The following is a 12,415-nucleotide window of genomic DNA, read 5'->3' as shown; positions in this document are numbered from 1 at the left end:
TCACTTTACAAAGAAAATGACACCAAAAAATGTTAAAAAAACTTATGTCGACCTTTAGACCCTGTCGACCCAGTGACCCTGTCGACCTAATGCATGTCAACCATTAGTGTTCGACCTAATGACTGTCGACCTAAGTTGTGTCGACCCAATGACCCATACCCTACTATTTAATGACATCTCCTTTGGCAGAATTCACAGCTTCAGTGTGTTACTTGTGGGCAGCTCAGAGTCATCCTGTCCTTGGGAAATCTTCCCATTCTTCCTGGACACCTGGCCGACATGTTGACAGAGCCGCCATTGTGCCGACTAGGCACACGATCCAGGTAAGTGGACACACCTACTGATCAACTGCTCGACATGTCAGTCAGGAAACCCAGCTGTGCGGGCAGCGGACCACCCGTACACACAGCCAGATGCGCTCATATATCTGAAGATATATCGCCCATTGGCCATGCTGCACAGCCGAAGCAATATGTCTGTGAACGTCGTTCAAAGACATATCGGGGTTCACACCCACCAGCGAGCTCGCAATATATTGGCTGTTCGATTAATCTGCCCATATGTCAGCCAGTATGTACCCAGCTTAAGACATTTTCTATTCTTAGGTCTTCTTGGGGCATATTTATCAGTTATCGGGTTTGAAACCTGATAATTGTAATATTTTATCACCACTATTTGTAGCAATAAGAAATGAAGCTCCACCCAGATGTATCAATATACACATGCAGGGACAGAAGCACATTCCTGCTACATGGTCTACTAAACACACATATGCAGCACCAGCGGCCATTGCCGGGGAAGATATGGGAGGAACCCCCTCTTGGTAAGTTTTGTGGAATCTTCAGAAGGCGTTTAGCTGCTGGGGACAAGCATTCTAGAGCTCGGTAAATCTGACAGCTTCACAGCCCCCAAAGAGACCTATGGATGCTGTGCTGCTGTGAGAAATGAAGAAATGGACATACTGTATGTGCTGCGGTCCCTCCTTCCTACATTGGGGTTATATTTAGGATTTGTGGTATCCCCCGGAAACTGGTGTTTTGGGGGGATATGCTGCAAATATTGAATGATACATAGTCCCCTTAATGTCTGAGAGCTTCTCAAAGTAATTCAGTAATGAGGGCGTTCCAAACTCGGGTGTACAGGGACATATGATCAAATACAACCAAACTCAGATGTACAACACTGAAACACAGGAATTTTCCTAGAATTGTATCTGCAAACACAGCCGGGAATTGTGCAAACTCAGATCAAAATGCACTTTTCACATAGACATCCCTCTCAGCAGTGTGTTTAGAGAAGCCTGCATATGTCAGTGAGATCTCTGCAGTGCTTCTCTCTTAAAATATGTTGAAATGGTAAAAAATAGAAAAAAACACTGCATGGGGTCCCCCATCATAAGCATAACCAGCCCCAGTCCTGGTACTAAATATACAGAGGAAAAATGCGTGAGGTCCCCCTGTGTTTTAATAACCAGCACTAGGATCTTGGACCGGTCCTGGTTCCACAAATACGGGGGTAAAAAGACGTAGGGGTCCCCCGTATTTTTTAAACCAGCACCGGGCTCCACTAGCCATGGAGGTAATGCCACAATCGGAGGTAAACACGTTTATATTGGTCCCTGAGGCCATAGCATTACCCCCCAACTGGTCAGCCCTAGCCGGGGGTTCCTGGGGGAGTGGGGACCCTCCCAATAAAGGGGTAGCCCTCCTCCAGGGCACTCAAGGCCAGGGCTGAAGGCTTCTGCTGCTAGAAGTGCTGAAAGTAAATGGAAAAATATCTACTACAGACACAGCATGAAGTGCATTATAATTGTCTGTCAGGGCACTTGCAACAGGAGTCATATCTCAGGCCCGTGATATAAGGAAGTGTCTGTTCCAGAACTCGTTTTCATAGTCACTTACTGCGTATGTGTCCGTCTCCTAGTAGCCCACCCCAAAAATGTGTCATCCTTAGTAGGAATTCCATGGTCTCCCCTTAATTCAGAAGTCCCATACCCATATTGTATTTGTGGAACCCTCATTTTGTGTCCTTTATTTTGCAGTACTGCAGAGTATGGTGGAGATACTGTATACAAAATACAGGCTACCAGTATTAACCAATAATATCATACAGTATTTTCCATCTAGCTTCTATACATGGCTGCATCTTTTTAACCTTTTAACCACCCTTTTACCATACATCAAAATCAGATGTTTGATACAATGTTGGAACCCAACAAGCCACCAGTAGCTCCAATGCTGCATGGCGCAGATAGTACGTGAGTACAACTGGATTGGAGTGATGTAAAACTATTGTTTTGCATTAGAAATCCCATCAGCTGATGTATTGTTTATGATAATGGAAAGTGCTGTCTCGGCAGTTGTTTAGAATTTCTTTTATCCATGGTTGACCTTTTCTTAAGATGTCTTTCACTCAGACTTCCATCCCAGTGTGACTGTGGAGAAACATCAGAAAATGATGGATCTTTCATACTGTAACCTCTGCCAAACATGCAGTATCCCAACATACTCAATGAGGTCTATTCCTCTAGCCATGGAAGATCAAACAATGACCAACTGAGCCTTCCTAGCTCCGTAACCCCAAGAATACTGGAATGTTTCATTAACTCAGGACATACGCTATCAATGGGAAAATACTTCATTGTAATATACATTTTGTAACCTTCATTTAATTTACAGTTTGCTTTATCTTGGTGTATACCTGTAGACTTTAAACACTAAGGGGCATATTTATCACAATCTGCATTTTTAATGTGAATGTTAAATATTTACATGCAAATTTACTGTTGCCTGAAGACGGACTCCAATAAGAGCTGGAAGCAGCGTGATAGTGTAAAGTTATCACAATTCTACAGTGTTTGGGTCCCTGGTGGCCAGTGGGTTGTGGGTTGCGATCTGCCGGTGCATGCACCACTAATAGCAGAGAGGGAGCCCATAGGCTGCTATAGGGTATCGCCATTCCCATCGCATTCCAGGGCTTGATAAATGCAGCAACTTTGCAGCTCCCAAAGAAATCTCTCCAATATTTGTTCTGGTCCCTCCATAGTGCATTAGGGGATTCCTAATATTTTGGGGTTTTCTCCAAAAATGACTTCACTAGAAAGGTTCACATGAGTAAAACCAGTTTCCGATTTAGAGGCCTATTTATTAACATTATTTTTACTAAAAAAAAAGCTGTGCGGGGACCGGGCTCCGGTGATCAGCTATGTATGGACATATAAGCTGATCACTTGTAAAAAGAAAAAAAGTAAATAGAAAAAAAACCCAAAACCATACTTACCCATCCAGGAGCCGGTGATCGGCGCTCTTGTGCGGGCTACTAGGCGCCGGGTCCTCCATGTGCTGCGCTGTGACCCCTGGTGCAGTAAAGTGACTGCAGCGCACAGGATCCGGTGCCTGGCAGCCCTGAAGGATCAGTGTGGACCGGCTCCCTGGAATGGTGAGTATATTGACCTGCAGGTCGAGATACTCACCAGTCCTGGGAGCCGGTCCACGCGGTGGGGGGTAGGGGGGTGAAGGGTTGACGCAGTGGCGGTGGTAGCGCATGCGCAGCATGACATCGGGGTATTTTTCCATGCGATATTTGATACATCCGTGCAGTGTATTCAATTATCGCAGTGCGAATATGGGCAATTTTATTACCTCACATCCGCATCCTTGGATGAGAATGATGATAAATAGGCCCCTCTCTCTCATGCTAAATAAAGACACTGAAATGCAAAATAAGTAACACTCTCCAGTATAACTCCTGACAAATTAGACCACATATGAAAAACTCTTCAAAGCCTATTTATTTAGAAAGAAAACAATCAAGTTCTTTTTTTTTTCTAATTTCAGTGTATTTATTAGACACATTCAGAAGATTAGTAGCAGCCAGTAAATGGTATAGTTCAGAACTAGATCAATACAGAAACAAATGCTTTCTGCACTATAGAATATCTAGAACACAGATGATAATTGACCACTGTGTCATAAGTTAAATCAATCATCTTATTATCTCTGAGTACAAGCGGGAAAGCTGAAATGTGTGCTATTTATCATTGTGCGCTGGGCTTAGACAGTAAATATCAATAAATATGTCTGATCACTTCAGCCGCATGCAGAATTCTCAGACAAAGTGGACAGCAAGTTGCCTTATTTATTATTTTGGGATATGGGTACGGCAAGTCATGCAACTAAAGGATAACTCCACATACAGTAAAAAAAAAAAGAGAAATAAGAAACAGTTCAAAATTCTACTTCTGTTGGGTCTATTGTTAGCCCAGTATTACAGATTTTACTGGTGGTTGAGCACTCTGTCACTAATACCACTTTTCCACCAAAAACCCAGGTCCGACCGCAGTTTGTGGACACAGATCTAACCCAGGTTAGACCCCGTAGTTTTCAGTTCACCTTGGACCCAGGTTATTCCCGGGTTAACCTTGTTTACACTGAAGCCCTGTCTGCCCTGCATGGCACTCACAGACACTCCCTTGAGGCGGACCTCTGCATGCACAGTCAATCAGCAGCTTTTAAGCATAACCCATGTCGGATAACCTGGGTCATGCCGTTTACACGGCACCCTTATCCTTGTCTGACCCTGGTAGTAGCAGGGTCCGATTCCTGGGTCACTCGACCCAAATTATTTTTCAAGGACCATTTTACACTGAGCCACGACTAAGATAGACCTGGCAATAACCCAGGTTATTGCGGCAGTGGAAAAAGGGTATAAGAGGGAGATTTATCAAATTTTCTAAGGAGGAGAAGTGGAGGTGTCTTGCAGCCAATCAGAGTGAATGTGGTGTTGTGACTGATAACCCTTTTCCACCAAAATGCTGAGTCTGACCCAGGTTTTTGAACATGGTCCAACCCATGTCACAGCTGGATCACATTGCAGTCTGGACCTGGCATATTGGCGGCTAGACCCCTCTCACACTGCAGCCCTGTGCAGTCTTTCTGTTCTGCCGGCGCTTGGAGATCTCCAATTGACAGTTATCCGGCTCTCCCTATAATTTTAGTGTTACCCGGGAAGCGCCATTTACACTGCACTGTCACCTGGGTCCGACCCTGGTAGCTGTCCGGGACAAATTCTCTGGTCAGTGGACTCTGGTTGTATTTCAAGGACCCTTTTCCACCAAGCTATGACCCAAGTAGACCTGGCCAGGGGCGTAGCCAGAACTTTGTGGACCCCATAGCAACCTTTTGAAGGGGCCCCATCCCAATGCTTCTAGAGAGACACTTCTCTGGAGCAGTTGTTAATTTTATGCCCTATAATAGTGCCCTAGCTCATTTTCTGAACCATAGTATAGCTGTATTTAATGTTATGCCCCTTAGTAGTGCCCTAGTTTCTTTTATCAGTCATAGTAGTGCTTAAGTTCACCCTATCTCACATTTCAGAGCTGCCAGTACACATTATGCCGCACAGTACCCCCAATTCACATTATGATATAGTGCTCCCTGTTCATATTGTGCCTCATTACAGTGCCTCGGTTCACATTATATAACATTAAAATGCCCTCCAGTTCATTTCATACCACACTACAATGAGCAGGTCCAAGGGCATACCTGGATATATAGCAGGCCCCAAGGACACAGTTTGAAAGGACCCCTGCGTACCACCCAATAGCATAAATATATATAACACATGTAACTTTGACAGGGAATGTGGGCCCCTTCAGCTCTGGGCCCCATAGCAGCTGCACTGCCTGCACCTATGGTAGCTAAGCCCTTGGACCTGGCAATAACCTGGGCTATTGCGGCAGTTGAAAAGTAGTATGAGCCTTCACCAAGAGCTTCACAGAAGAAAGTAATTTCTCTGACGTCCTAGTGGATGCTGGGGACTCCGTAAGGACCATGGGGAATAGCGGCTCCGCAGGAGACTGGGCACAGCTAAGAAAGATTTAGGACTACCTGGTGTGCACTGGCTCCTCCCACTATGACCCTCCTCCAGACCTCAGTTAGAATCCTGTGCTGGATGCACACTAGGGGCTCTCCTGAGCTCCTAGAGAGAAAGTATATTTTAGGTTTTTTATTTTACAGTGAGATCTGCTGGCAACAGACTCACTGCAGCGAGGGACTAAGGGGAGAAGAAGCGAACCTACCTAACTGGTGGTAGCTTGGGCTTCTTAGGCTACTGGACACCATTAGCTCCAGAGGGATCGACCGCATGGAACCGGCCATTGATGTTCGGTCCCAGAGCCGCGCCGCCGGCCCCCTTACAGAGCCAGAAGCAAGAAGAGTCCGGAAAATCGGCGGCAGAAGACATCAGTCTTCACCAGGTAGCGCACAGCACTGCAGCTGTGCGCCATTGCTCCTCATACACACTTCACACTCCGGTCACTGAGGGTGCAGGGCGCTGGGGGGGGGGGGGGGGGGCGCCCTGAGCAGCAATAAAAACACCTTGGCTGGCAAATATATCACAATATATAGCCCCAGAGGCTATATATGTGATAAATACCCCTGCCAGAATCCATAAAAAAGCGGGAGAAAAGTCCGCGAAAAAAAAGGGGCGGAGCTATCTCCCTCAGCACACTGGCGCCATTTTCTCTTCACAGTGCAGCTGGAAGACAGCTCCCCAGGCTCTCCCCTGTAGTTTTCAGGCTCAAAGGGTTAAAAAGAGAGGGGGGGCACTAAATTTAGGCGCAATATTGTTTATACAAGCAGCTATTGGGGGAAAAATCACTCAGTTAGTGTTAATCCCTGCATTATATAGCGCTCTGGTGTGTGCTGGCATACTCTCTCTCTGTCTCCCCAAAGGACTTTGTGGGGTCCTGTCCTCAGTCAGAGCATTCCCTGTGTGTGTGCTGTGTGTCGGTACGGCTGTGTCGACATGTGGGATGAGGAAGGTTACGTGGAGGTGGAGCAGAGGCCGATAAATGGGATGTCGTCCCCTGTGGGGCCGACACCAGAGTGGATAGATAGGTGGAAGGTATTAACCGACAATGTCAACTCCTTACAAGGCTGGATGACGTAAAACAGCTGTGGGACAGCCGGCTTCTCAGCCCGCGCCTGCCCAGGCGTCTCAAAGGCCATCAGGGGCTCAAAAAAGCGCCCGTTACCTCAGATGGCAGACACAGATGTCGACACGGAGTCTGGCTCCAGTGTCGACGAGGTTGAGACATATACACAATCCACTAGGAACATCCGTTACATGATCTCGGCAATGAAAAATGTGTTACGCATTTCTGACATGAACCCAAGTACCACATAAAAGGGGTTTTATTTTTGGGGAGAAAAAGCAGCCAGTGTTTTGTTCCCCCATCAGATGAATGAATGAAGTGTGTAAAGTAGCATGGGTTCCCCCAATAAGAAACTGGTAATTTCTAAAAAGTTACTGATGGCGTACCCTTTCCCGCCAGAGGATAGGTCACGTTGGGAGATATCCCTTAGGGTGGATAAGGTGCTCACACGTTTGTCAAAAAAGGTGGCACTGCCGTCTTAGGATACGGCCACCTTGAAGGAGCCTGCTGATAAAAAACAGGAGGCTATTCTGAAGTCTGTATATACACACTCAGGTTATATACTGAGACCTGCAATTGCCTCAGCATAAATAGTGCTGCTGCAGCGTGGTCTGATACCCTGTCAGATAATATTAATACTCTAAGACAGGGATAATAGTTTGCTAACATAGAGCATATTAAAGACGTCGTCTTATATATAAAGGATGCACAGAGGGATATTTGCCGGCTGGCATCCAGAATAAATGCAATGTCCATTCTGCCAGGAGGGTATTAGAAACCCGACAGTGGACAGGTGATGCTGCCTATAAAAGGCACATGGAGATTCTGCCTTATAAGGGTGAGGAATTGTTTGGGGATGGTCTCTGGGACCTCGTATCCACAGCAACAGCTGGGAAGAAATTTTTTTACCTCAGGTTTCCTCACAGCCTAAGAAAGCACCGTATTTTCAGGTACAGTCCTTTCGGCTTCAGAAAAGCAAGCGGGTCAAATGCGCTTCCTTTCTGCACAGAGACAAGGGAAGAAGGAAAAAACCACCAGCAGCCAGTTCCCAGGATCAAAAATCTTCCCCCGCTTCCTCTGAGTCCACCGCTTGACGTTGGGGCTCCACAGGTGGAGACAGGTGCGGTAGGGGCGCGTCTCGGGAACTTCAGGGACCAGTGGGTTTGCCCACAGGTGGATCCCTAGGTTCTGCAAATAGTATCACAGGGATACAGGCTGGAGTTCGAGGCGACTCCCCCTCGCCGTTACCTCACCTCAGCCTTGCCTGCTGCCCTCGGAGAAAGGTAGTACTGGTGGCAATTCACAAGCTGCACCTCCAGCAGGTGAAATCAAGGTACCCCTCCTTTAACAAGGCCGGGGTTACTATTCCAAAATGTTGTGGTACCGAAACCAGACGGTTCGGTGAGACCCATTCTAAAATTTAAAGCCTTGAACACTTATATACGAAGGTTCAAGTTCGAAATGGAATCGCTCAGGGCGATTATTGCAAGCCTGGAGAATTTCATGGTATCACTGGACATCAAGGATGCTTACCTGCATGTCCCTATTTACCCTCTTCACCAGGAGTACCTCAAAATTGTGGTACAGGATTGTCATTACCAATTCCAGACGTTGCCGTTGGTCTGTCCCCGGCACCGAGTTATTTACCAAGGTAATGGCCGAAATAATTATCCCGTACTTGGACGATCTCCTTATAAAGGCGAGGTCCAGGGAGCAGTTGTTCGGCGGAGTAGCACTATCTCGGGAAGTGCTACAACAGCACGGCTGGATTCTGAATATCCAAAGTCGCAGCTGGTTCCTACGACGCGTCTACTGTTCCTGAGTATGGTTCTGGACACAGAACAGGATAAAAAGGGTTTCTCCCGGAGGAGAAGTCCAAGGAGTTGTCATCTCTAGACAGAGACCTCCTAATACGTATACAGGTGTCGGTGCATCAATGCACGCGAGCCCTGGGAAGGATGGTAGCTTCTTACGAAGGAATTCCATTCGCCAGGTCCCATACAAGGATTTTCCAGTGGGATCTGTTGGACATGTGGTCCGGGTCGCATCTTCAGATGCATCGGCGGATAACCCTGTCTCCAAGGGCCAGGGTGTCGCTGTTGTGGTGGCTGCAGAGTGCTCATCTTCTAGGGGGCCGCAGATTCGGCATACAGGACTGGGTCCTGGTGACCACGGATGCCAGCCTTCGAGGCTGGGGGGCAGTCACACAGGGAAGAAACTTCCAAGGCTATGGAAAAGTCAGGAGACTTCCCTACACATAAATATTCTGGAACTAAGGGCCATTTACAATTCCCTAAGTCAGGCTAGACCCCTGCTTCAACACCGGCCGGTGCTGATCCAGTCAGACAACATCACGCAATCGCTCATGTAAACGACAGGGCGGCACATGAAGCAGGATGGCGATGGCAGAAGCCACAAGGATTCTCCGATGGGCGGAAAATCATGTGTTAGCACTGTCAGCAGTGTTCATTCCCGGAGTGGACAACTGAGAAGCAGACTTTCTCAGAAGACACGACCTCCACCCGGGAGAGTGGGGACTTCATCCAGAAGTCTTCCAAATGATTGTACACCATTGGGAAAGGCCACAGGTGGACATGATGGCGTCCCGCCTCAACTAAAAGTTACAAAGATATTGCGCCAGGTCAAGGACCCTCAGGCGATAGCTGTGGACGCTCTGGTAACACCGTGGGTGTACCAGTCGGTGTATGTGTTCCCTTCTCTGCCTCTCTTACCCAGGGTAATGAGAATAATAAGAAGGAGAGGAGTAAGAACTATACTCATTGTTCCGGGTGGGCCAAGAAGAGCTTGGTAACCAGAACTCTAAGAAATGATCTCAGAGGACCCATGGCCTCTGCCGCTCAGACAGGACCTGCTGCAGCAGGGGGCCTGTCTGTTCCAAGACGTACCGCGGCTGCGTTGGACGGCATGGCGGTTGAACGCCGGATCCTGAAGGAAAAGGGCATTCCGGAGGAAGTTATCCCTACGCTATTTAAAGCTAGGAAAGAAGTGAACGCTAACCATTATCACCGCATATGGCGGAAATATGTTGCGTACTGTGAGGCCAGGAAGGCCCCAAAGGAGAAATTTCAGCTAGGTCGATTTCTGCACTTCCTACAGTCAGAGGTGACTATGGGCCTACAATTGGGTTCCATTAAGGTCCAGATTTCGGCTCTATCGATTTTCTTCCAAAATGGAACTGGCTTCACTGCCTGAAGTTCAGACTTTTGTTAAGGGAGGGCTGCATAGTCAGCCCCCGTTTGTGCCTCCAGTGGCACCGTGGGATCTCAACGTGGTGTTGGATTTCCTGAAGTCGCATTGGGTTGAGCCACTTAAATCCGTGGAGCTATAATACCTCACGTGGAAAGTGGTCATTCTGTGGGCCTTGGCATCGGCCAGGCGTGTATCAGAATTGACAAAAGCCCTTATCTGTATTTTATATGGGAAAGGCGAAATTGAGGACTCGTTCCCAATTCCTTTCTAAGGACGTATCAGTTTTTCATGTGAACCAACCTATTGTGGTGCCTGCGGCTACTTGGGACTTGGAGGATTCCAAGTTACTGGACGTAGTCAGGGCCCTGAAAAGTATATGTTTCCAGGACAGCTGGAGTCAGGAAGACTGACTCGCTATTTATCCTGTATGCACCTAACAAGCTGGGTGCTCCTGCTTCTAAGCAGACGATTGCTCGCTGGATCTGTAGCACGATTCAACTTGCACATTCTGCGGCTGGACTGCCGCACCCTAAATCTGTAAAAGCCCATTCCACGAGGAAAGTGGGCTCTTCTTGGGCGGCTGCCCGAAGGGTCTCGGCTTTACAACTTTGCCGAGCTGCTACTTGGTCAGGGGCAAACACGTTTGCAAAATTCTACAAATTTGATACCCTGGCTGAGGAGGACCTTGAGTTCTCTCATTCGGTGCTGCAGAGTCATCCGCACTCTCCCGCCCGTTTTGGAGCTTTGGTATAATCCCCATGGTCCTTACGGAGTCCCCAGCATCCACTAGGACGTCAGAGAAAATAAGATTTTACTCACCGGTAAATCTATTTCTCGTAGTCCGTAGTGGATGCTGGGCGCCCGTCCCAAGTGCGGACTGTCTGCAATACTTGTATATAGCTATTGTTACCTAAAAGGGGTTATTGTTGAGCCATCTGTTGAGAGGCTCTGTTATGTTCATACTGTTAACTGGGTATAATATCACGAGTTATACGGTGTGATTGGTGTGGCTGGTATGAGTCTTACCCGGGATTCAAAATCCTTCCTTATTGTGTCAGCTCTTCCGGGCACAGTATCCTAACTGAGGTCTGGAGGAGGGTCATAGTGGGAGGAGCCAGTGCACACCAGGTAGTCCTAAATCTTTCTTAGCTGTGCCCAGTCTCCTGCGGAGCCGCTATTCCCCATGGTCCTTACGGAGTCCCCAGCATCCACTACGGACTACGAGAAATAGATTTACCGGTGAGTAAAATCTTATTTTACAACACAGTTACCTGATTGAATCCAGAAAAAGGTAGCACAGTGCTGGGCAGTAGGCAGCCCTGGAGCAGCATTCGGCACGCCAAGCCTTCACTTGCAGCCCCGAGCTCCTTCCTGCTTTTTTGTTATATTTGCTTGTTACAGTGCAAAGCTTGGAACGCTTGTATAAAATGCCTGCCAATATGTTATTACAGATGCAGAGGCGTAACTAGGGTAAGGCGAGTGGGGCACGTGCCCTGGGCGCCTTGGCAGGCCCAGGAGATGGGGGCGCCGCCGGCGGCCAGGGCATCATGCCCCACTCGCCCCCATTACACCGCAATGTGAGGGGAGGAGAGCGCAGCGTCTCTCTCTCCCCTCACCGCCGCTGCCAGCAGCGCTGCGTGTGTCCGGTCTCCGGCGTTAGCCAATCAGAGCTTGCGGACCGGCTCCTGATTGGCTGCCGGTCCGCGAGCTCTGATTGGCTGGCGAACCAGCGCCACACAGCCGCCGGAGACCTGGAGCGGTGAAGAGAAGGAGAGGCGCTACGCTGCGCTCTCCTCCCCTCACGTAGACACAACAGGCGGTGAGTGACCGGCAGGGGGGGGGGGGACTCGGGGGAGCACAGTGGGGCATGTATCTGGCACAGTGGGGCATGTAACTGGCACAGTGGGGCATGTATCTGGCACAGTGGGGCATGTATCTGGTACAGTGGGGCAATGTATCCGGCACTGTGGGGCATGTATCTGGCACAGTGGGGCATGTATCTGGCACAGTGGGGCAATGTATCTGGCACAGTGGGGCATGTATCTGGCACAGTGGGGCAATGTATCTGGCACAGTGGGGCATGTATCTGGCACTGTGGGGCAATGTATCTGGCACTGTGGGGCAATGTATCTGGCACTGTGGGGCAATGTATCTGGCACTGTGGGGCATTGTATCTGGCACTGTGGGGCATGTATCTGGCACAGTGGGGCAATGTATCTGGCACAGTGGGGCATGTATCTGGCACAGTGGGGCAATGTATCTGGCACA

General features: G+C 48.5%; 1 protein-coding gene across 1 annotated transcript in view; it reads left to right on the top strand.

Moving 5' to 3' along the window:
* Positions 1-228: 228 nt before the first annotated feature.
* The window catches only part of MYO3B (myosin IIIB), a 625,340-nt gene continuing 613,153 nt past the window's right edge, over positions 229-12,415 (top strand). Inside the window, exon 1 of the mRNA XM_063933501.1 lies at positions 229-323. Coding sequence (XP_063789571.1) covers positions 280-323 — 44 coding nt within the window. The 5' untranslated portion in view covers positions 229-279. The remainder of the gene's footprint in view (positions 324-12,415) is intronic.

This window comes from Pseudophryne corroboree, chromosome 7 (genome assembly GCF_028390025.1).
Source record: "Pseudophryne corroboree isolate aPseCor3 chromosome 7, aPseCor3.hap2, whole genome shotgun sequence".
Lineage (NCBI taxonomy): Eukaryota > Metazoa > Chordata > Amphibia > Anura > Myobatrachidae > Pseudophryne > Pseudophryne corroboree.
Note: the sequence above shows the minus strand (reverse complement) of the source record. Positions and strands in the feature narration are given on the sequence as shown.